General features: G+C 54.5%; 7 protein-coding genes across 7 annotated transcripts; 2 read left to right on the forward strand and 5 right to left on the reverse strand.

Moving 5' to 3' along the window:
- Nucleotides 1-668: 668 nt before the first annotated feature.
- Nucleotides 669-1,062, reverse strand: PHACADRAFT_246271 (uncharacterized protein). Its single transcript, XM_007389788.1, has one exon. The coding sequence runs from the start codon at nucleotides 1,016-1,018 to the stop codon at nucleotides 755-757; it is 264 nt and encodes an 87-aa protein (XP_007389850.1). The 5' UTR covers nucleotides 1,019-1,062; the 3' UTR covers nucleotides 669-754.
- Nucleotides 1,063-1,274: 212 nt separating this feature from the next.
- On the reverse strand, nucleotides 1,275-4,649 carry PHACADRAFT_246274 (uncharacterized protein). The gene is made up of 7 exons (XM_007389789.1): nucleotides 4,388-4,649; nucleotides 4,015-4,080; nucleotides 3,884-3,952; nucleotides 3,786-3,830; nucleotides 3,693-3,731; nucleotides 3,595-3,639; nucleotides 1,275-3,524 (listed from the first exon to the last, which is right to left on the reverse strand). The coding sequence occupies exons 1-7, from the start codon at nucleotides 4,483-4,485 to the stop codon at nucleotides 1,415-1,417; spliced, it is 2,472 nt and encodes an 823-aa protein (XP_007389851.1). The 5' UTR covers nucleotides 4,486-4,649; the 3' UTR covers nucleotides 1,275-1,414.
- Nucleotides 4,650-4,903: 254 nt separating this feature from the next.
- PHACADRAFT_167754 (uncharacterized protein) lies at nucleotides 4,904-6,453 on the forward strand. Its single transcript, XM_007389790.1, has 6 exons — nucleotides 4,904-5,024; nucleotides 5,072-5,193; nucleotides 5,244-5,471; nucleotides 5,527-5,905; nucleotides 5,979-6,037; nucleotides 6,123-6,453. Exons 1-6 carry the CDS (start codon nucleotides 4,955-4,957, stop codon nucleotides 6,345-6,347), a joined length of 1,083 nt encoding a protein of 360 aa, XP_007389852.1. The 5' UTR covers nucleotides 4,904-4,954; the 3' UTR covers nucleotides 6,348-6,453.
- Nucleotides 6,454-6,635: 182 nt separating this feature from the next.
- On the forward strand, nucleotides 6,636-8,724 carry PHACADRAFT_246278 (uncharacterized protein). The gene is made up of 10 exons (XM_007389791.1): nucleotides 6,636-6,880; nucleotides 6,961-7,008; nucleotides 7,056-7,163; nucleotides 7,224-7,319; nucleotides 7,405-7,487; nucleotides 7,539-7,703; nucleotides 7,753-8,006; nucleotides 8,061-8,161; nucleotides 8,226-8,405; nucleotides 8,468-8,724. Exons 1-10 carry the CDS (start codon nucleotides 6,777-6,779, stop codon nucleotides 8,547-8,549), a joined length of 1,221 nt encoding a protein of 406 aa, XP_007389853.1. The 5' UTR covers nucleotides 6,636-6,776; the 3' UTR covers nucleotides 8,550-8,724.
- Nucleotides 8,725-8,997: 273 nt separating this feature from the next.
- Nucleotides 8,998-14,991, reverse strand: PHACADRAFT_82113 (uncharacterized protein; the record flags this gene model as incomplete). The annotated part of the gene is made up of 6 exons (XM_007389792.1): nucleotides 8,998-9,432; nucleotides 9,484-9,990; nucleotides 10,047-13,181; nucleotides 13,226-14,014; nucleotides 14,079-14,198; nucleotides 14,260-14,991. 6 exons carry the CDS (start codon nucleotides 14,989-14,991, stop codon nucleotides 8,998-9,000), a joined length of 5,718 nt encoding a protein of 1,905 aa, XP_007389854.1.
- A 777-nt stretch (nucleotides 14,992-15,768) lies between these two features.
- PHACADRAFT_23749 (uncharacterized protein) lies at nucleotides 15,769-16,477 on the reverse strand (the record flags this gene model as incomplete). The annotated part of the gene is made up of 3 exons (XM_007389502.1): nucleotides 15,769-16,271; nucleotides 16,292-16,415; nucleotides 16,475-16,477. 3 exons carry the CDS (start codon nucleotides 16,475-16,477, stop codon nucleotides 15,769-15,771), a joined length of 630 nt encoding a protein of 209 aa, XP_007389564.1.
- A 263-nt stretch (nucleotides 16,478-16,740) lies between these two features.
- Nucleotides 16,741-19,219, reverse strand: PHACADRAFT_132924 (uncharacterized protein). The gene is made up of 6 exons (XM_007389793.1): nucleotides 18,661-19,219; nucleotides 18,507-18,609; nucleotides 18,375-18,457; nucleotides 17,385-18,326; nucleotides 17,228-17,331; nucleotides 16,741-17,161 (listed from the first exon to the last, which is right to left on the reverse strand). Exons 1-6 carry the CDS (start codon nucleotides 19,166-19,168, stop codon nucleotides 16,982-16,984), a joined length of 1,920 nt encoding a protein of 639 aa, XP_007389855.1. The 5' UTR covers nucleotides 19,169-19,219; the 3' UTR covers nucleotides 16,741-16,981.
- Between the last annotated feature and the right edge of the window lie 24 nt (nucleotides 19,220-19,243).

Below are 19,243 nucleotides of genomic sequence, written 5' to 3' on the forward strand. Positions count from 1 at the left end.
AAGCGCCTTCACCATAAGCATCGCTCTGGGCCGCAGCACATCAGAACACGATGAATTCTTCACGATTCAATTTGCGAACTCCTATTTACCCCCACGCGCCGCCCTGAGCATGTGTACCGACGATGTTGGCGACTTCGTGCGTATTGTTCAGGACAGCCTTCGTGTCGCCTGGAACAGCGTGGTGAAGTAAGTTTTGGGGACCGAAGCGGTGACCCTCAAGTGCACGCTAGTAGACAGGTGTACATTACCCTCTGTAGGTAGCACTTTAAATTCAGGAGGAAAAAAAAGACCCTCAAGTGCGGCCTTTCGCACCGCCTGCGCATCCGTAACCCCGGCCTCCACGACAGCGCATAAGTAAGACAAGGGGGCGCAGAAGTATATCTGACTATAAGAGTATCATGTTCGACTCGCGCTAAAACATCAAGATACTCACTTCGTTCGTGCATTGCGCCCGCCCCCCAAGTCATCAGTCATGACGCAGTATTTGCAGCGGAGTCCAAGTTACCGCTTCGGCAAAGGTATTGTCACTGAGTGCTAGTATCGTTACTTATCAACACTTATACTTTTACATGCGATTCGGACGAGGTGATGCATACTTAGGAAGGTGAGGAGCTGGTGAAGTGTGGGTTCTAGGGCTCTATGGTAGGTATGAGCTCGCAGCACGGCTGTAAATGATCGATGGGACGTACTGAAGAAAAAGAGGGGAGTCGCCAATCATGTTCTCGTAGACCAAGTTGGCAGACGAAGAATGAGATTAACATCGCCGAAGAACTTGCTGTTTCCTTTTTCTAACGATAACGAGTGCGCCGTGTCCGTCCTCCCTGTTCTTGTTGTACTTCACGCTATTGCCACCCTTGACCATGGAGTAAGGAGAAACAGACTGCCAAGATTCGTATATCCTGAGATCTAGACAAAGCCGAGTTGGCCGAGGAGTTTGTTTTTCTGTCGGAGGTACGTGCACGCGAGCATCCAAGCCGATAGTTGAAATGTATGTGCAGGTATCGAACTCCACGAGCATCCGTCACCTTGGCAAACCATGCATGCAGGTACAGCACAACCAGCGAGCTCGTGACGCTGCGTAAAGTGACTGATCACTGATGCGTTACCCACGCGTAGGTCACTGTCACGCGCACCGCTTTCTTGCAGACGGCCTCAACAACGCGACATACAGCGGATGACGGGCGAAATGCGTATATATTGAGGACCATCCCGTACGGTACGCCTTATTTTCACATTTATATCGCATACATTGTGCTGCTACTACGTGGTTAACGAAATATTACGGATATCGTAACATACTACAACAAGATAGTACACACAACACGCGTCCAAATCAGCAGGGAGCGCCAACGAAGGTTACAACAAGAGGAACTCGGCTCCCTCGTAGAAGTCATCAAGAAATAAGGCAACAAGCTCACGCGCGGGCACGCCCGCCGCCGCCCGACATGCGCGCGAGCGGTGAAGTTGGACGCTCGATGCGCGGGAAGGATGTTGAACGCGACGCGAGTGGCGACTCCGCCGCATTCTTGGGAATACGAATAGTCTCTCTGAGGGGCGCGTGGCGTACAGGCGAATCGTCATACTCGCCAGAAAACTGCGGCGGATACAGAAGCGCACTTCCATGGCGTCGACGCCCAGTGCTAGAGTAAGACGGTGTCTGGAAAGCGGCGGTAGTGCGGTGGGGCCATATATGCGCCGCCTTCGGAGTACTGAACGGTCCGCTGAAGCGCATACCTCTGGACGGCGTCGCAGTCGGGTCGAACGGCTCTTCCGATGGATCGAACGCAGAAGGCTCGCGGTGCGCCCGCACACTCTTGGCGGCTGTTGACGGAGTGAGAGGGCCGACATCACTGGAATCGTCCCATGATGACCGAGAAGACATGTGCTGTGTCAAGTCGCGCAATCCTCTTACAGGCGTCTTAGGGATGCGCGGCGTGTTCCATGATATTCCTGGCGGGGACTCTTGTACCCCGGCCCCTTGAAAAAACAGCGGGTCGTGTCTTGGACCGGTGAGAGGTCGGTCGTCAGTGGGCACGTACACAGGAGAAGATGACCCCGGTAGAGGAAACCCCAGGCATTCTCTGCAGTACCACGGGTCCTCCTCCTTTCCCAGCTGAGCTAGATCGTTTACCCCAATGCACTCTCCATGAAACCACCTATGACAGTCATCACATTGCACTAGCTCTTGGCCATCGACCCTGCCAACACAGACAGGACATACAGCATCTTGGTCCTGTTCCTGTTTCCTACGAAAAGCCAGCGCGCGGACTGACCGCTTCGACAGAAGCGCAGCTCTTGCATCCGCAGGATCGCTAGGGTAGTAGTCACGTTTGGTCGGCGTGCGCGACGGCTCTGATGGGTTCACTGGCAGGGGAACCCACTTGCCCCGTCCTCGACGAACGGGTGGTTCTTCTACGTCTGTGGCTGGTAGTCCGAGCGACTGATCTTCTTCTTCATCCTCGTCACTCTCACGCTCCAAGTAGCGTTCTATCCGCTTCAACTTCTCTTCCTCCTCCTTCCTCGAAATCTCTGCTCGTTCCTGTGCCCGTATTGACCAAGGGAACATCTGATCTAACCAGTTGGGCCGAGCGGGGGCAATAGGCTCTCCAACTGGTTCGATATACTGCGCCTTCTTCCTTGAAGGGCTGTCCGTGGCGCCGCCCTTCTTTCTACGACTACGCTTCTTCGTCGGGGTTTCGTACAGCGAGGGATCTTCTGGTGGCCTATCTAGAAGAACCCTGCCACGTCCTTCGACGTAGACAGGGAAGAGCGGCTTTGAGCGATTGGAGTCGCGGAATGCTTCTAAACGTCTCCGCTTCCGCACATCCTCTTCGCTCGGCTGCTGTTCGGTGTCATGCGTTTTGTTAGGAGTCGGCGCACGATACCCCGGAGTCGACTGCTGAATCCAGTCCATGGCGCGCTGCGACAAGCTTGCCTTGCCATTGGCCGGCGGAGTGGAAGGTTCAGCATATGACGGCATGTGACCATATGAGGGGTAGCCACCCGCAAGCAAGCTTTGCTCGAAGCTCTCTTCGGACGTCTCTTGGAACAGCGTGATCCTGCGGCCTTTAGCGGGGCTATCGACAACGCCGAGGCTGGGAGCGGCGTTCTCTTGGTTTCCAGTGGGCAACGAGTCGACGTCTGGGTCTGACAGACGGCGTTTGGCGCGCCTGAGGTACTCTGGCCTGCGCGACTCAGTCTCTTGCATTCGGGCCGCTTGATCCGCAGCCATCTGCATTCGGAGTCGTTGAATCTCGCCGCCCACTGGACGGTGTATTTCCTGTGCGTGCATCGGTTCTGACTTGGACGGCGCCGAGGGAGAGAACATGTCATCGGCAAGAGCCGGTGGCGACGGGCTATTCGCGGAGGTTCGGCGTGTAGACGGCCGCAGTGGTGTTCGTAGCTCAGACGCCTGCATGAATGGTGAAGATAATACCGAAGGTGGGGTGCGCTCAGTGGGTCTGGGGGAAGGAGTGGGTAGAATGGATGGACGGGGTGTCACGGTAGAAAGGTACTCAGGGGTACTGCGCGGAAGGTAAGGAAACTGATTAGCACGCTATTGTTACCAATTCTACAGATTGTTCCCGAACTCACTCTGTAGATTGGGCACCTCGGGGTGTACTAGGCGGTGATATGGAGCTGAGCGCGTGGCTATTAGATGGGGACCCTGGGAAGATATAAAGAAGACCTACGACATAAGTGACGATTTAGGTCTCCGAGTGAAGGTAGGGCTGTAGATTGAACATCAAGAAACACGGCCAAGAATATCCGAAACATGAACGAACCTGGACTCAGGTGTCATCAACGATCCCGTTGAACCAAATCTCGCGCTGAGTGTCATATGAGCCCCTAACACCTTTGCTGACAGGTGCTGCATGCTTACAGTCGCGCAGGAAATGCCTGAGGCGCTTGTGCCATAGGCTGCATCACCACTAAGCGTTGCCCACGGTTGCTGTATTTCGGACAACCTATCAGGCACACCAGGGACATATTGAGGAGCGAAAGCGGACGAACCCGTCGCGAATCGGCGACTCTGCGCCGAGGATCAACGACTGGGCGAGGGCACCAGGATTGCTTGGACTAGTTGTAAGACAATGGTAAGCACATGTCGACCTAGGACAGGAACAAGGATGGGAAACGCAGAGATTGCATGAGAATCAACAAAATTGTATCTTCCAGAAGTATTATCAATGCCGAAATTTATATCAAAAAGAAAGAAAACACCAGGAACAGCCGAAATTTGCCTTCACAGAAGCGAGGACTAGAGTGCAACTCTGCTCAGGAGTGTCCTCTTCGAGGTTTAGCAATGCTGGGCGATGCGGCTCTCGTGTTCCGCTTCGGCATCTTCTTCTCCCCCGTCACCTCCCTGACAACAAACGAAACTCACCTTTGAGGGGTAGGCAGCTGCGACGTGTGCTTTGACCTTGCCGCCACTGGAGGAGACGTGGTGGGCCTCTGAGCATGCCCGAGGGCATCTTCGTCCATGGCATCGCCCGCGTCTCCCAATCGTTCTGCCCCTCTCCCACCCGTCGCTACCGCATTTTCCACATTTTTATGTCTTGCACTGGTGCTTTGAGAGAATCCAGCTCCTCGCGAGGGATTCACAGGTGCAGACATGATGCCCAAGCTTCAAGTTCACAGCCACGGATGGTAGAGGGGCAATAAAGGAGGTATATCGCAAAAGAACTGGGTATGAGCCTTCCAGGCAAGGTTTTGAAGTTTCTGGGAAGATAAGAATACAATGAAAAGGTTTCGCAGAAGTCAAGGAGTGGGCAGGTGCGGGGAGAGACCAGCAGCAAAGCGGGCAGTTCAACGATCGCTTGAAGCTAAATCTTTACGTAAGCATCATCAAGAAACTCAGGATCATCACGCAAGCGTAAATAAGCGCCAGGGCCCTGCCTCGGCCAGCTTTAACTTCAAGCTTCAGCTTCAGAGTCGAGAGGGCACTGTGAAGATGACTGAGCCACATCACGAGGATTCCAGTGCAGCTCCTTTTCGTGCCGTGGAATTTTATTCGGGCATAGGTGAGCTAATAGTCTTCTGCCATACTACCAATCAATCCAGAGATTAGGCGGTCTCCATCGGGCTCTGCGGCGAAGTACAGTGAACGGCTGTGTCATTCGAGCCTACGATTGGGACCAGGCTGCATGCCAAGTCTATCAGGCTAATTATGGCCCTGGTCTAGTCAAGCAGGTATGCTTCCTCTTCGATCGAACCGAAGCAATGAGTGACTATCGTCATAGGCGGATATATCGCTACTTACAGCAGGAGAGCTTGCGGGACTGCGGGCGGACCTGTGGCTTTTGTCGCCGTCGTGCCAGCCCTACACAGTGCTAAACCCGCTGGCGAAGGGCCCTGAAGACCCGCGTGCGAAGTCCTTCGCACACCTCATTCAGGGCGTCCTGCCGGAGCTTGTCGACATGGGCCAGCAGCCAAGATACATACTTGTAGAGAATGTCGCTGGCTTCGAGGTTCTTCGGCCAATTTTTTCTAGCAGTCATTTCATTCTTAATATGCAGATATTAGGCCTCAAGCACGAGAGAGCAGCTGGACGCCCGGGGATACAACTGTCTGGAGCTTCTGTTGACGCCGCTGCAATTCGGCACTCCCAACTCTCGGCTCCGGTATTACTTGCTTGCCAAGTGGCGACCTTTGGCTTTTCGCAACGCGGGTACGCCCGGACGATTAGCCCGACATATCCCAGGTCAAGGCGAAGACTGGTCGGACCCGAGAAGCACATCGGATGCTCCTGTCCTGTTTGGCGACCTAAAGGCGCTGCACGAGTATCTTGATCCGGATGACACGAATGAAGAGTTCAAGATTCCGGACAGGGTTCTTGAGAAATGGGGACGCCTGTTCGACATCGTCTTACCCTCCGGGAAGCGCACCTGCTGCTTTACGAGAGGTTAGCCAGTCAACCCGACTGTTTCGGCTGATCTTCTCGGTTGTTTGAACCGAGCTGACGATTACGTGCTCAGGATATACGAAACTTGCAGAACGGGCGGGCTCTGTTCTTCAGCTCAACGAGGACCTGGACGTAAGTAATTTGCCCTGTCATCATCACACAGCATCTCATAAATGAGTAGACGACCGCTACTTTCGATCGGTTCCTAGACGAGCAGAAGCGAGGCAATGCAGATACTGTTCGACTACTGGATCCCTTGCGGCTGCGGTACTTCTCCCCGCAAGAGCTGCTGCGTTTGTTCTGCTTCGATCCTCCATCAAGCTTAGGTGCTGGCAGTTTTATTTGGCCAGAAAAGACTTCTACCAAGACCAAGTACAAACTAATAGGCAACAGTGTCAATGTTGAAGTCGTCTGCCGCCTGATAAATTATCTTTTCGAATGAATGACTCGATGATCTTCGTCTGCAGGGGCTGGCACAATATCAGCCTGTACTTAGTATCGGTCGCGGTCTGGCTTACAAACGGATAGTACATGTTTCACGGCAAGCTTGCGACGCGGCCGAAAGTATGACGGGACCGGCGCTCCTCATAGAGCTGTCATCGCGGGGTAGTCATCAGGAGCGGCGTCACGCACCTGAGCAGTGGAGACACAGCTTGTCTCCGTCTCTCTTCTCCTCACTGCCGTGCTCGCTGTTGAACTCGTCGTACACAACGTTGCGGACGCCGTTGTCAAATTGACTGCGCCGTGCACAGCCCTTGAATAATAATCACACATATCTGCCGAACCATAAATTGACTCTTGCTGATCCACGCTCCTGCCTCCCCCAATCCTACGTGTCCATCCACCACTTGCTCCTCCATTATTAGCCATGATGGGCCTATTCAACCACGCAGCCTCGAAGGTGCAGCGTCCACGCGGTTCCTCACTGGAGGACAAAATCCCTGAGGATACTGAGCCGGACGACACATCGATCTTGTTCGTCCCTCTCTCCCATTTGATACGCCCAAGATGGTTCGTTTGAGTCGTGCTGACGATGAGGGCGATTTCTCGTACAGGGATGAGCAGGAAGGGTCTATCATATCGTCTCTTATCTCGCAGCTCAGGTGTGTACCGCACGACATCCCTCGAGGGCGACGCTGACTGCGCGCAGGGTGGGCATGGACCTGCACAAGGTCACCTTCCCGACATTCGTGCTGGAGCCAAGGAGTATGCTAGAGCGTATTACGGATTTCATGTCTCATCCTGATCTCATCTTCGGGTGCGTTCCAATGTCTGTCAGCGTGCGCCTCCTTACTGATCTATCCCCGACTGCCTCCAGTGCGGAGAACTGCGAAGAGCCCGAGGAACGTTTCATACGCGTGTTGCAGTACTATCTTGCTGGCTGGCACATCAAACCAAAGGGCGTGAAGAAGCCGTGCGTGTAATCCCTTTCCCCGCCGCCTCGCTCGTTATAAAGTGCGCGCGACAGGGGGTTACTTTAACTGACGATGACTTCATAGATACAATCCCGTTCTTGGCGAGTTCTTCCGCTGTCGATACGACTATCCCGATGGCTCAAGGGGATTCTACATCGCTGAACAAGGTGCGGATTATCCCGATATCCGGCCTCATGGAGTCCCTAACTATGTCGTAGTCTCGCATCACCCGCCCGTTTCCGCGTTCTACTACATCTCTCCTGCAAATAAGTTGGTAATACTCGGCGAGCTGCGACCCAAATCCAAGTTCTTGGGCAACAGCGTGTCTACGGTGATGGAAGGCGAGAATCGCGTCCTGCTCATGGGCAGGCCGGATGACGGCGGTGAGTGGCGTATGGATTTACGTAACGTGCGCGGCTCATCCGGCACTAGAGTACGTGGTCTCCATGCCGAACATGTACGCCCGAGGAATCCTCTGGGGCAAGATGGTGCTCGAGCTTGGCGACCAATGCACCGCGCGCAACGACCGACTCGGTCTCAACGCCGACATTCAGTTCAAGACCAAGGGATACTTCTCCGGCACGTACAACGCCATTTCTGGCCGTATACGTCGCGCGACAAACAACACCGAGCTCGGTGATATCTCTGGCAGATGGAGTTCCCTCATGGAGTTCAAGCCCACCAAGGTGCGTGCTGCTCGCCACAACCTCTTGACCATTCTGTTCACCTTGCATCAACAGGGGGAGAAGCGGACGTTGTTTGACGTGCAAAAGGACGGACAGAAGATTGCTCCGAAGTGGGTAGCGCCAGAAGAGGAGCAGGAGCCGAATGAGTCTCGTTGGTGCGTGGTGCTATGCGCTCGGCAGCTGTGCGCTCCGTCTGATTAAAATCATACGTTACCACAGCCTCTGGTCGAAGTTGACGGCTGCGATCTTGGCCAAGGACATGGACCGTGCCACAGAGGCGAAAACTGCCGTTGAGGAGTCCCAGCGCGATCTTAGGCGGCATCGGGAGGAGAACGCGGAACCATACATTCCGCGTTTCTTCGCCCAGAATAAGGACGGTCGCTGGATTCCTAAGTTTGTGTACGTACCAACTCACTATGTTCTGCCTCGTTGGACATGAAATTGATCAACCATTTATACAGGGTACCGTCTGATCCAGTCGTGGCAGAGAAGGAAGTGCAGGAGTGGATCTGGTCACCGCCTCCGGCTCAAGATAAGGCGTAGTCTTAGAGGGATGAAAAACATAGATTCTACAGATGGACTCTTCTCGGCGATGGGTAGTATTCATCGGTCTGGTTTGCTGATCACGCTAGTCTTATTGTAGTCGTGTGCTCCGTCAGCTGTCTCTTGTATCGTCAAGCTCAAATTAATGTGCAATATATTCCAATGTACAATGCAGCGGCGTAAACAACAGTGTGGCCAGCCCGTATACCGGGTGAGAATGATGGGGCAAAGAAGATCAGCAGAAAATGAACAAGGTGATGGATGTCCAGGGAAAAATCCGAAGCGGCGGTCGAATCGAGTCAATGGCGGCTGTGAGTATTGACGTAGGAGCCCAGATGAGTGATGCGCATAGTTGCCGAGCAGATGTAGAGTGGAATGACAAAGGAATCAATCACACGAGGCTCCGGGCTATACAATATTAATGTCTTGTTCAGAGTCTAATGCGAGATCACTGCCACCAGCCGTCATCGCCGAGCGTCGGTGCGGCTGAAACCGTACTCGGTGTCGGTGAGGGTATCTGCGGCCGGTAGTATGAATGCGGCCTGACGGCTTTCGGTGTCATCGGTTGTCTAGCAGTCGGTGCATGGATGGAATCCCAGACGGATTGTTGTGGTGAGACGGCTTGGATGTTCGGTGCATAGTGTGAGCCGTTGTGCTGTGCGGCAGGAGTGACGACTCGGCTATCACCGTAGACCGTACTCGCACGTGAATCAGGACGTGCATGGGTATGAGATGCGCGGGTATAGCCGTTCTGACGGACACGGGAAGGTATGGGTGCATGTGTCGAGGTCCCATTGATAGGCTTTGAAGCAGTCTCCGCTCGGGCGCGCGCCAGCTGTGCCTCAAGAGAGGCAGTTTGGTCGCGTAACTTGCTCTCGCGGTCCTGCAAACACACGGTCAATGCGAGGAATTGTGCTGGCAGTTTGTAGCCTACCTTGGCGAGGCGTTCCTCAGCATCCCTTTCTTCCATCTGTAGTTTCAGCACGGAATAGTCGGCGTCCAATTGCGACTGGACTTGCTCGACTTCACTGAGCCTCGAGCGGGCTGAGTCGAGTTCCTGCTCATATTCCTTGGCACGTTTCTCCCACTCGATAGCGCGCTGTTGAGCTTGAGAAAGACTCTGGCGCGCGGCTTGGGCTGTTCTCTCGTTATTCGCAGTCTTGACTTCTTGATCTTTGAAGCGCCGTTGGAGAGCCGTGTAGTCAGCCTCTAAAGACTTGTAGTTGTCGCGGATGTGCTTGAGCTCTTGCATCTCTTCATCATCTGCACGGCCAATCACCGCAGCCAAGTTCTGCATATGCTCAGACGTGCGGCGAAGTTCATCCCACTGTAATTGCTGAGTGGCTAATTCCTCGTTCCGCTTTCTTAGCGCACTGAGCTCTTGCGTCAGGAAGTCCTTCTCGCGGCCGGCGAATGAAGCATTCATCTCAAGCTTGCCGACCTGTTCGACGGCGTTAGTAAAAGGAAACCATTGTGATTCTTACGAGTTAAGCGAACCTGAGACATCAGCTGCTCCTTCTCGTGGGTTAGATCTGCCACGGTGGTCTCCAGGAGCAGAATACGATCCTGGTTGCTCTGAGATGCATCATCAAAGGACTTGACGCGCTCCAGAGCTTGTGACAAGACCGTCCCAAGCTCAACAGCGCGCGCTTCCGCTGCGCGAACCTCGTCAGCCTTGGCTGCGCTAGAAGACTCGGCCACTTCAAGCTTAGCACGGAAGCTATCCCGTTCAATTTCGACAGCCTGCATCCGATCGGCCAGTGCGTCCTTCTCAACCCGAACTTGCCCATGAGACCCTCTGGCCTTCGCGAGCTGGACCTGGAGTTCAGCGTTGACCGACACGAGGTGGCGGATTTCTTCAGCGTCCTTCTGCGAGGTGTCTCGCGACAACATGTCGGAATGCGCGTTCTGGAGGACCTTCGTTGCTTCAACAATCGCCTCGGGCAGCTCATTGATATGCTTAAGAATGTCTTGACAGAAATCGGAGAACTCGTTGTTTTGCGAGACCAGTCGCTTCTGCTCGTCAAGGACATCTTCAATACTCTCGAGGACTTGTTGCATGTCGCCCGCAGAAGCAGCGTCTCGGATCTGGCGATCGGGCTGCGACTTCAATTGCGCCCGTACCTCACCGAAAGCCTCTACTACCGCGCGTAGCTGAGCTGGAAGATCTGCTAGAGCGGAAGAAACTGCCTGCTGCACGTTGGATGCATCGAGGATTGCTTGCGGGGTCTCAGCGTTCAAGGAATCTAGTGAGCTCTGGATCGTGTTAAGAGGAAGTAGCAGTCCCCGAACGCTCTCCTTGACCCTGTCCGCGACGGCATCGGCGCTAAAGTGGCGATCCCGGACGGCTAACCTCGATTCCAAGCGAGCAACTACCAGGTCAGACACCTGTTCCTTGATCTCGTGCGCGTCGAGCCCCGATACGATGCTCCGCACCTCGTTGGAGAGACGACTGACGACCGTGTCCGCGTCGAACTGTTGCGGCGGGTACATCTTGGAGAGCATAGGAACTAGACTGTCGACGATGAGTCCGGCAGTCTCCCGCTTATCAGACGCAAGGTCAATAAGCTGGGAAATGTGTGGTTTCACCGCCTGCGACAACTGTTCAGTCAGAACATCGTAGTCTATAGGGTCGTGGCGAACTGCAGTGAGGTGGGGCGTGAAGGCAGCTAGCATATCCCGAATGAGATTCTCGCGTTCCGCTGCGAACGAGCCGCGCGACTTCTCCACCGTGTGCATTTGCATAGTGACTTGCGAGGTCGCCGTCATAATCGCCTTCATCGTGCGCTCGCTCAGCTCCTCAGCGAACTTGCGGAAGTCGTTGGCCGGACTGCGCGCTGTGAACAGCTCCTCTAGGTCGCGCTGGATGGCATTGCGAGACTCGGCCTGACTCTGCAATACGATGTCCCTGAGCATCTCGAAGTCAAAGTCGCCGCGGGCATCTGCATCGCCATCGTTCTTAGGAAGTGGCCTGAAAGCGATGGCAGATTCTTGCAGCTGTTTACGCAACGCAGCTATCGCTTCCGCGACGATAGCCTCAGAGGGGAGTGCCTGGGGAACGTCAGACGCGTTCCGTTCCTCCAACGCCTTTTTGATCGAACCGATCTTCTCTTCTAGTAGAGCTTCCAGCCGCTGCTCGTACCGCCGTAGCTCAATGGTCCTCGAAACATTGATAGGGCCAAACGACACTTCCGACTCCGACATACTGCCACGACGTGTAGGGGCGGACGATCGGCGCAGCAGGCGAGGACTGTAGATTTCCTCATCTCCCCCTTCTTCGGCAGGGTCCCACGCGCCAGGGTCAGTGAGCATCCTGCGATTCGGCCGTTTTGCGATTGCAGGGACGGCAAGGTCGTCGAGCGAAGGACGTGGGCTGTGCTCGAAGATATCTCTGGAGCTGAGCCGGGAACGCACCTGGCGGCGGGTGCGCTCATCGTTGTCGGCATTGATAACTGACTTGAACAGACCGGCGGGAACGGTATTGGTCGAGACAGGATGTTTGAAGTCCAGAGGAATCGGCGCACGCTTGGGCTTGGCTTGAGGAGGGAACGGCAGCTCGGTCGCGGCCTCTGGTTCAGCATGATCAGGCTTCTGCATACTTTCAGCAACAGGTCCACTATCGAGAGCATCACCTTGAGCCACTAGTGGAGCAGGAAGCACGCTGTCGTCCTGCGTGAAGTGCAACGCTGAGGAGAAGCCGGAGAACGTAAGCGGCTTGGCATTTATATTAAGAGGCCCAGCGCTAGCCGGCGGGCTCGCAGGTGCGGAATGACGAAGGACCTTCGCGTCGTCCGCTGGGGGTGGGAACCTGAATGACGACATAGTGTCGTTAGCATCGTCCGCGCTTTCGTCGTCCGCAAACGAGCCATGTGATCCGCGTCGCTGCCTCTTCTCCCGGCCTTGAGTTGCCCGAGGCTCTGTTGATACAATAGGCGGCGTGGGCAGTGGGCGAGGCGCGGGCTGAGGGAAGGAAAGCTGTGGCACGCCGGGTGGCGGCTTGAATGTGAAACCTCCAGGCTTGAACTCGGGCGCTGCGACATTGAGTGGTTTACTGAACGATGGGCCACGAACATGGGTAGCAGCTGGTGCGGCAGGTGCAGGTGCTGAGGCAGGGGCTACAGTGGAAGACGTTGGTTTAATATCGAACACGAACGGCTTAGCAAGCGGATTGAGTGATTCAGTCCGAAGAACGTTCGAAGCAGGAGTGGGAGACTGATTCGAAGCAGGGTGAGAAAGCACACCGCCTTGCTTTAAGGAATTTGACGCCTCCCGTGAGTGTGCAAGAGCTGGATCGTGATATGAGAAATGAGCAGAGTTGGTCCGCGAATGAGGTAAGGGCGGAAGAGGTCTGCCTTTGCTACTACTGTGACTTGACGTCGGTTGGATGAATTCTTGCGGACGACTATAGCCGAGATATTGTCTTCTGTCCTCGTCACTCGGGTTGGAAATGACGTCGTCGTCTGAGCGACTGGATATAGGCAGGAAAGTTTCTGGAGGACGAGGGAAGTTGGGGATCCGCCTTGGAGCCTCAAGATCTCGGTGAATTCGTCTAGCCCGACGCAGCATACGACGATGAAGGCGGTCTTGCCGCGCTCTTTCTTCATCGGAAGGGTTCGACCATTCACCGATACTCTGGAAGGAACCAGTTCTGCATTAAACACAATGATGCGAAGGACATAAGGCGGACAAACCTCGTCATCGGATGTCTCCTTCATATCTTCTGAACCGGTCCATTCTTCTACGGCATCCGTGTCAAGGACCTCCTGTTCTCCTTCTGGCTCTTTCAACGTAGCCATAGGAGGTGTAGAGCTGTTGAGAATGACCTGCTCCTCATTCCTGCCAACTGAGCAGAGAGACAGAGCGGCGGATAATTTAGACACGTGACGCGAGTGGATCCTGCTTTGCGCCGCCGTGGTTGTACCATCTGCAAGCGGGTCTTCGTCAGTCGTCTCCGTCGCGTCCGCAAGTGCATCGGTAAGTTCGCCCTCGTCGCGCTGTTCCTCTTCTGGCGGTTCTTCCTCTTCCTCTGTAACGTCCAAGCCAAACCCACGACTGAAATCTGGTCGACTTTCCGGACGTGAAAGTGGGGCGGGCACGGCTAGAGAATTGACGTTCGCAGGAACGCGCCCTTGCGGTGCATGCAGCGGCGCAGATTCGGCATTGGCGGTGATTCCGGGCGCACCGGGCGACGAACGCTGGAAGATCTGGTCAGATCCCAACGTTGCTGATGGGCCAAATGGATTAAAAGCGGCCGAAGGGTTGTAGAGCGTGCCTGAGTGGGCAAGCGACAGACTATGTCCATGACGGTTTTGGAAACGAGGAGGAACGCTGCCGCCCGGAGACGAAGACGTGCCAGCGGGTAGCTGTGGGGACACAGCTATGGGGCCCGATCCCGGAGCATTCTGTGACTGCTGTAGTTTGTTGAGCTTGAAGTAGAGAAGGGCCGGGTCTGCAGGTGAAGAAATCTGCAAATGTATTCAGCAAAGTCGTGCACACCCAGAAGCGGAGAAGACACAAAAGGGGACACACCGATGCTGCTCGTGCGTGGGGCGCATGTATATGCGGCACAGAACTACCTGAACCCTTCTCCACCCCAAGCTTCTCCAGCTTTTCCTCGATCATTTTCTGCTTCACGATTTTCCACGCGGGCTAGAAACAAACCGTTAAGCGATTGACACGTCGTCAGAGGTGAATAACAGAGAAATACAACCTTGCCCGGCAAGAACACGTCTACTGTAACCGGAATGGTTTTTCGCCATGCGTCAGATGGGAATGGCTCGGCAGAAACGAGCTCCGGCGGTGGCATTTCGCCGTGCTTGACCACTTCAGACAGTGGAAGCGGCGTTCTCGCCCATTGCTGACGCGATCCCTTCTGCTCGCCCTCCTGGACAGTTTCCTTTGGAAGGCTGACGATGACCTTTTTCACCTTTGGTTGGGGCGCGGCAGCAGCGACAACGACAGGCTTCGCAATGACTTTGCCCTGAGGGCCACCCAGAACAGCCTTTGGAGGCCCGCCCGTGGCGACACTTTGCGTACGCTTACTCCGTGGGACAAATGGCGGTGGCAGCGGAGACGGCGGAACCATGGGGTTCGGAAAGCGGGCCTGACCCAGTGGGGTGACGGGCATACCCTGCGGAGGCAAAATACCAGCTGCAGCCAGCTGCACGATGCTTGGGTGTGCGCGGTGCATGCCTGGCCCAGGACGAAGTGGTGCTCCTGGAGGTTGCCGTGGAAAGAACTGGGTTTGCATGGGAGTTTGAAGGGGGAACTGGTGTGGAGGGGCAGGAAAAGTATGATGCGCTCCGACATTTATTGCGGTGGGAAGACTTGGCGAGAATACGGGGGCGTTGTCGCCATAAACGAAGGGCTGCGGCTGGCCCACCGGGGGTGGGATCTGGAGTCGGCTGAGCTGGCGGGCTGGGGGTTGAGTCGCCGCCGCCATGGTCGAGTATTAGGCCAAAGACGCGTGCAGAAAGCTTGCCAACGCCAGTATCGTCGACAAGAGGGTATCAGAGGGTATGCGCTGTCGCAAACGACGAGTAAAGCCGGAGACAACGGGTGTGCGCGATGCTGGGATCAAAAGGCCTGCACGTGCAAGAACTGGTAATAAATTAAAGTTACACGTTCATGATAGCATACAAGATAGCTAAGCTGTCCGATAAATGATATATGACTTTTGTATTGGTTGTCAGCGGCTGGACAATTGAAGACGCAAACAGCAATATCTTCGGCCTCAATGCCCAATAAAATATTGCAATGTAAGCGCGGAAAGACCGGGCAACATCTTGACGATGCAGATGTGGCAGATGATGGCACTTTGAATTACAAAACTTCACCTGCAGTATCATTTCGGCGCGCAAAATACTCTAGTAAGAACCTCACAAATTTCCGGGCCCCAACTCAGAGGCAGAGCATTAATCATGGTATTCTTGGCTTTATATCTGCTCTTCGTATAAAGGGCTCCATCTCCTCGCCTCTACATCCTCTCGTATCTTCCTGACAACCTCTTCGTCCTGCGATGCCGTAAAGCCCTTAGGGCCCCTCATGTATCGGATCTCTTCGTCTGTAGAGGCCCGCCCGACAGCGCCGTTTCAGTGAGGATAGCGTCCGTATTTCTTGACGAGAGGATAATACACGCGGAAGACGCGCATGAGCCAGAAGATGAAGTCCTCGATCCGCGCGCCGTCGTGCACGGGGGCGGGTGCGTGAATCATAACCTTCACGGGGAACGCGAAGATGTCGTTGAGGTCTTATCCGTGGCACGATTGGCGTCGGTTTTCCCGACGCGCTTCTCGACGTCAGTGCGTATCCCTTCGTTAAGCTCGAGTGCCTTCTCGTGGGCGCTGAGGCTCTCAGAGTGTACAAGCGGCGCGAGGAACCACACGCGGGCCACCATCGCGTAGCCGTAGCCCCAGCCCTGCGACATGAGCCGCTCCATGTTATCCGGCCGGAGATGCGCCGGCAGCGTGTACAGCTGCCCCACCAGCTTTTCGCAGAGCACGTCGAAGTAACTAAAAGTGTATCGATCGCTGACCCCGCCATGGATGATAGAGCGCGGGGCCTGGTCGAGCAGGAGGACGAGCCCGAGAGCCTTGGAAGGAAAGTCTTGCACCTCAGGCGGGGGCAGGAACTGCATCAAGTCGGGAACGTTGCCCAAGCCGAGCGTAGAGAGCGGCTTCAGTGCAGGGTGGAACGCGAGCTTGTAGAACTCAGGGCGCGTGTCTGGCGTAGCACGAAAGTACTAGGCTTTGTGACAACGCTAAAGTTTAAAGGCTGGTCCTCGGGCCACGGCAGGTGCACTCGACGCAGCGACTCAAACAAGTCAAGAGTCAAGATCTGCGAGAGGTCGACGTTTTCCGTGCTGGACTGTAAATTATCTGATTGTATGCATGACGAATGATGCGTTGCATTTGCAGGATCCTTACCATTTTGTTATGAGGTGCTCTTACCCGCCGTCCGACGAGCGAGAGCTCTTATATATGCGTCACCGAAATCCAATTTCATAGATAAGCTAAGATACACCCAAGTGATCGTGCCTGCACTACCAGCTTGCAATTGATGAACATGCGGACACAATTTACGAAAGCCTATCTTTGAGCTCTGGTGGCGCGCCCCCGAGGGACCGAAGGTAACTCTTACCGACCTACTGGCGCCGCTCTGCGGGACTGAAAAGAACAGACAGAGCAGAGATACAGTTGCTACTCGGCGCAAGCGATGATATCAGCGCCTATTGTGATTAGAAGTCAGTATTGTTACAGTCTTCGGATATCATCAAAGAACAACAGTCAGTATTAAGGTAACACGGTACAACAAGCAAGATATAGTGCGAATTATAGCGAGTATGGTAGACCATGTCATCCGAAAGCGACGCGCGTATAAACCACAAGGGTCCCAATTGTCCCTAGTCCTAGAACTGTTGTCTAAACGCCAAATCACCTTCTCGAACGCGAGCTTCTTGTCGACCTTGTCGTCGAACCTTCTCGCTCGTACGTTTGCAGCTGTCGCCGGTCGACACGATGTAGGTAGTACACACCGGCGTTGTCGGTCCAGGAGACGCTGTCCCGAGGGTATGTGCGCTCCGTTACATTAAAAATACCACCAGGATCACCCATCTATCGTGACGATCGAGATCAGCCATGAGGTAGTATGAGGTAGTATGACGCAAATACGAGACTGACGTTTCGATCGTTCACCTTCCGTGTTGGAGGTTTGAATGGACGCAACGAGACGACGATAACGGATTCCTTGAGATCAAGGAATTTTAGCCGCAGAGCATCATTAACTGCACAGCATAATCAGACTCTGGTGGCGAATTTTGAAAGGTCAATCACTCACGCGTCTCTTCGAACGCCTTATTGTTCACAAGGATAACGTCCGCTTGTCTAATCAGCTCATCCGTCCGCTGACTCGTTAGCATGCTGCCCTCCTCGAGCTCAACCTCGCCCATAGCCAAGCCCCACATTCTGCAGCGTATTCGAAACTGTTCCAGTTGATCCCGTGCCAGTTTCGCTGGTGTAGAATTGAGCTCTATGCCGTAGCTTCGGCACCCGGTCGTCAGGCTTGCCTGCAAGACAACGTTGCCGACGCCCGAGCCGAGGTCGAGGAAGAGGTGATCTGCACTAAGGCTTGTATCCTTGATGAGATTCGTTACAAACGAAGGCAGAAGCTCGCCGTAGATCTCGGAAGAAGCGGGCTTGTAGACGTTAAGTTGGTTAGCGCCGGGCCCTACGGCGCGTTGATACGTCTCGTCCATTATTCGGAGGATGACAGGATGGGGTATCTCTGTTCGAGGCCACGACCGGACAGCGTCGCGCAGCGCATTGCCAGGCACAGGCTCGAACGCATCTGCCGGAAGTTGAGGGTATTTGAGGGCACGTAAGAGGGCGTTAATGGCGTTCATTACTCTCAGAAAGAGAGGACCATCATGATTATAGATAGCGCGTCGAAAGAGTCGGAGATAGTTGACGTGGGGAAGACCATGTGAATGAGCCTCTGCGAGATGTTCAAGGTCGGATATTGAAGTCAGCGAAGAAACAGATGATAGCGTAGAAAACACGGAGGACGTTGACGATATCGAAGTCAGCGAGGAAAGTGATGAGCTTGAAGCATCGGATTTATGAGAAGAGGGGGTTGATACAGCCGAGTGTGGAGAGCCTAATATTACACCTTTCCGCGGTGGCGACTCGCCCTCAGAATCGGAATCGGAGTCGACGGTCCGCCTTATTGAGTCGTCGGGAAGAGTTCCAAATAGGGACTGTTGCTCTGGGGTAAGATACTCTGTTCCTTCGTGAGAAAGGCTGAGTACGTATATCAAAAGATACTTACGTTCAATGATTGTGTGGAGTGTCTGTTGCAAGTCAACGACAGGGTTATAATGATCCTTGTCCCGAGGCTCAAGTAATATAAACCTGAAGAACGTCTTGAGATTACTGCAACCTGAAGACCGTTTCAGCTCACTTTTCAGCAGCAAAGGTGTTGGGGTATTCCAGTTCAGCAACAGGATATCTCGTCGGGTGCGGCTGGAAAGACTTATCCTCCGGGTCATCCGGGTTCTTGAAAACTGCCGCGTATATGAGTTTATACACGCGTATACGCGTTAGGTATGACTCACATGCAACATATCCCTTCATAACTCTCCGCACGATATCCTCGCTGCTCGTGAAGCCAGGACCTGGGCGGCCGTCTTCTTCGGACCAACAGCTGCGAGCGACCGGCAGGGCATCGTCGGGTGTCAAGCGAGAAGAGGCCGACGTTAGAGGAGATAAACTTCTTGAAGGTCCAGGTGCGAGCGAAGACTCGGTTAAAGGCACTGAGCTACGAGCGGAGGGTATCGCGCTTGAAGCACGCGACGCGGATTCAACACCAGGCGAAGCCGACGTTCGCAGTTTCTTCACCTCACGCGGTACCTCAGGAACCTCAAGTTTGCGTTTCGATCCCGACGAGACCGAAGACGCAGGGGTGGCGTCGCTCGCGACGACCTTGATTCTACCTTCCGCAGGTCCCTGAGCCGCGGTAGGCGGCGGTACTCGCTTTACGACCGTCCGCACTGCGACAGTCGTCCCGCTTCCCGCCGGCTTCGAGGATTTTGGTTTTGAGAAGAAGCTGAAGGATGTGCTCATGGCGGCAAGGCGGTGGCCGCGGCGACGTGGATAGTCAAGGTTGGTGTCAGAGGCGTAGTTTAATTGGGATGGTGA

This window comes from Phanerochaete carnosa (genome assembly GCF_000300595.1).
Source record: "Phanerochaete carnosa HHB-10118-sp unplaced genomic scaffold PHACAscaffold_1, whole genome shotgun sequence".
In the NCBI taxonomy this organism is placed as follows: domain Eukaryota; kingdom Fungi; phylum Basidiomycota; class Agaricomycetes; order Polyporales; family Phanerochaetaceae; genus Phanerochaete; species Phanerochaete carnosa.